The 874-nt window shown below is 56.5% G+C and overlaps 1 protein-coding gene across 1 annotated transcript; it reads right to left on the bottom strand.

Moving 5' to 3' along the window:
- Positions 1–93: 93 nt before the first annotated feature.
- On the bottom strand, positions 94–612 carry LOC104505148 (galactosylgalactosylxylosylprotein 3-beta-glucuronosyltransferase 1-like; the record flags this gene model as incomplete). The annotated part of the gene is made up of 2 exons (XM_010160015.1): positions 595–612; positions 94–390 (listed from the first exon to the last, which is right to left on the bottom strand). Coding segments are annotated over exons 1-2 (315 nt in total), but the record flags the coding sequence as incomplete, so codon positions are not given.
- Positions 613–874: the final 262 nt, after the last annotated feature.

The raw sequence follows: 874 nt of genomic DNA, 5'->3' as shown, positions 1-874 counted from the left end.
CTCTTCAAACGCAGAGGACAAGGACTGAAGGATGGGGCTGACTGGGCTTTCTCCTACCTCTGGATCCTTACACGTACGAGGAAGAGACCGTACCTTAGTGCAATTGGCAGCTTTCGGCTCAAGGTCATTCAAGGTCACTAGTTCCCGCAGCAGGCTGCTCTCCTGGTAGCCTCCCTTCACTCCTCGCAGTTTGAAGTACGCCTGAGATCGCTGGAGAATGAGTCTGAGGTTCACGGCAAAGCCCGCCATGTCTATCGCAAAGGGGCGATGGGGGTCGAACACAGTTTTCCAGCCATAGACCTTCCCTGCAGCGTTCACCTTGGGCGACTCGTAGCGCAAGCCCCCGACGAAGGCCACCGGCCACACCGACACCTTCCTGGTGCTGCGCATCTGGAGGTGAGGAGAGAGAAGGGTACGGTGGGGGCACACAGAAAGACCGGCTTGCAGGCGACTCCCAGCACGCAACCCAGCACCCCAGCAGGACGACTGCCCCTCGCTCGCTGCCCTCCAGCGCAAGCCCCAGAGCCAAGAGCCCGGGTTATGTTCCCAGACACCCTCCGTGGCTCAGACCAAGCCGCGGAGCTCATTACTCACCTGTACAAGGATGCACATCCCGGAGCCGGAGAAAAGTGCTTTGGGAAGCAGGAGCTAACCATGGCAACAGTAATGGATAGCCACAGAAGCAAGCACGGGCTCAGCACTAAAAGCAAAGCTGCCAATAACAAACGTAACTGAGATTTAAGAGCGGGTTTTTGTCCAAAGGTCTTTAGGCCTGCGGGGCATCAATTCTCCACATGGACAGCTGGGGAAATCAGGACACCATGTCCAAGGCCACCAAGAGTGGCATATCTAGGAATCATAGAATCATGGAATG

The sequence above is a fragment of the Eurypyga helias genome, unplaced genomic scaffold (genome assembly GCF_000690775.1).
Source record: "Eurypyga helias isolate BGI_N326 unplaced genomic scaffold, ASM69077v1 C15489337, whole genome shotgun sequence".
Taxonomy (NCBI): domain Eukaryota; kingdom Metazoa; phylum Chordata; class Aves; order Eurypygiformes; family Eurypygidae; genus Eurypyga; species Eurypyga helias.
Note: the sequence above shows the minus strand (reverse complement) of the source record. Positions and strands in the feature narration are given on the sequence as shown.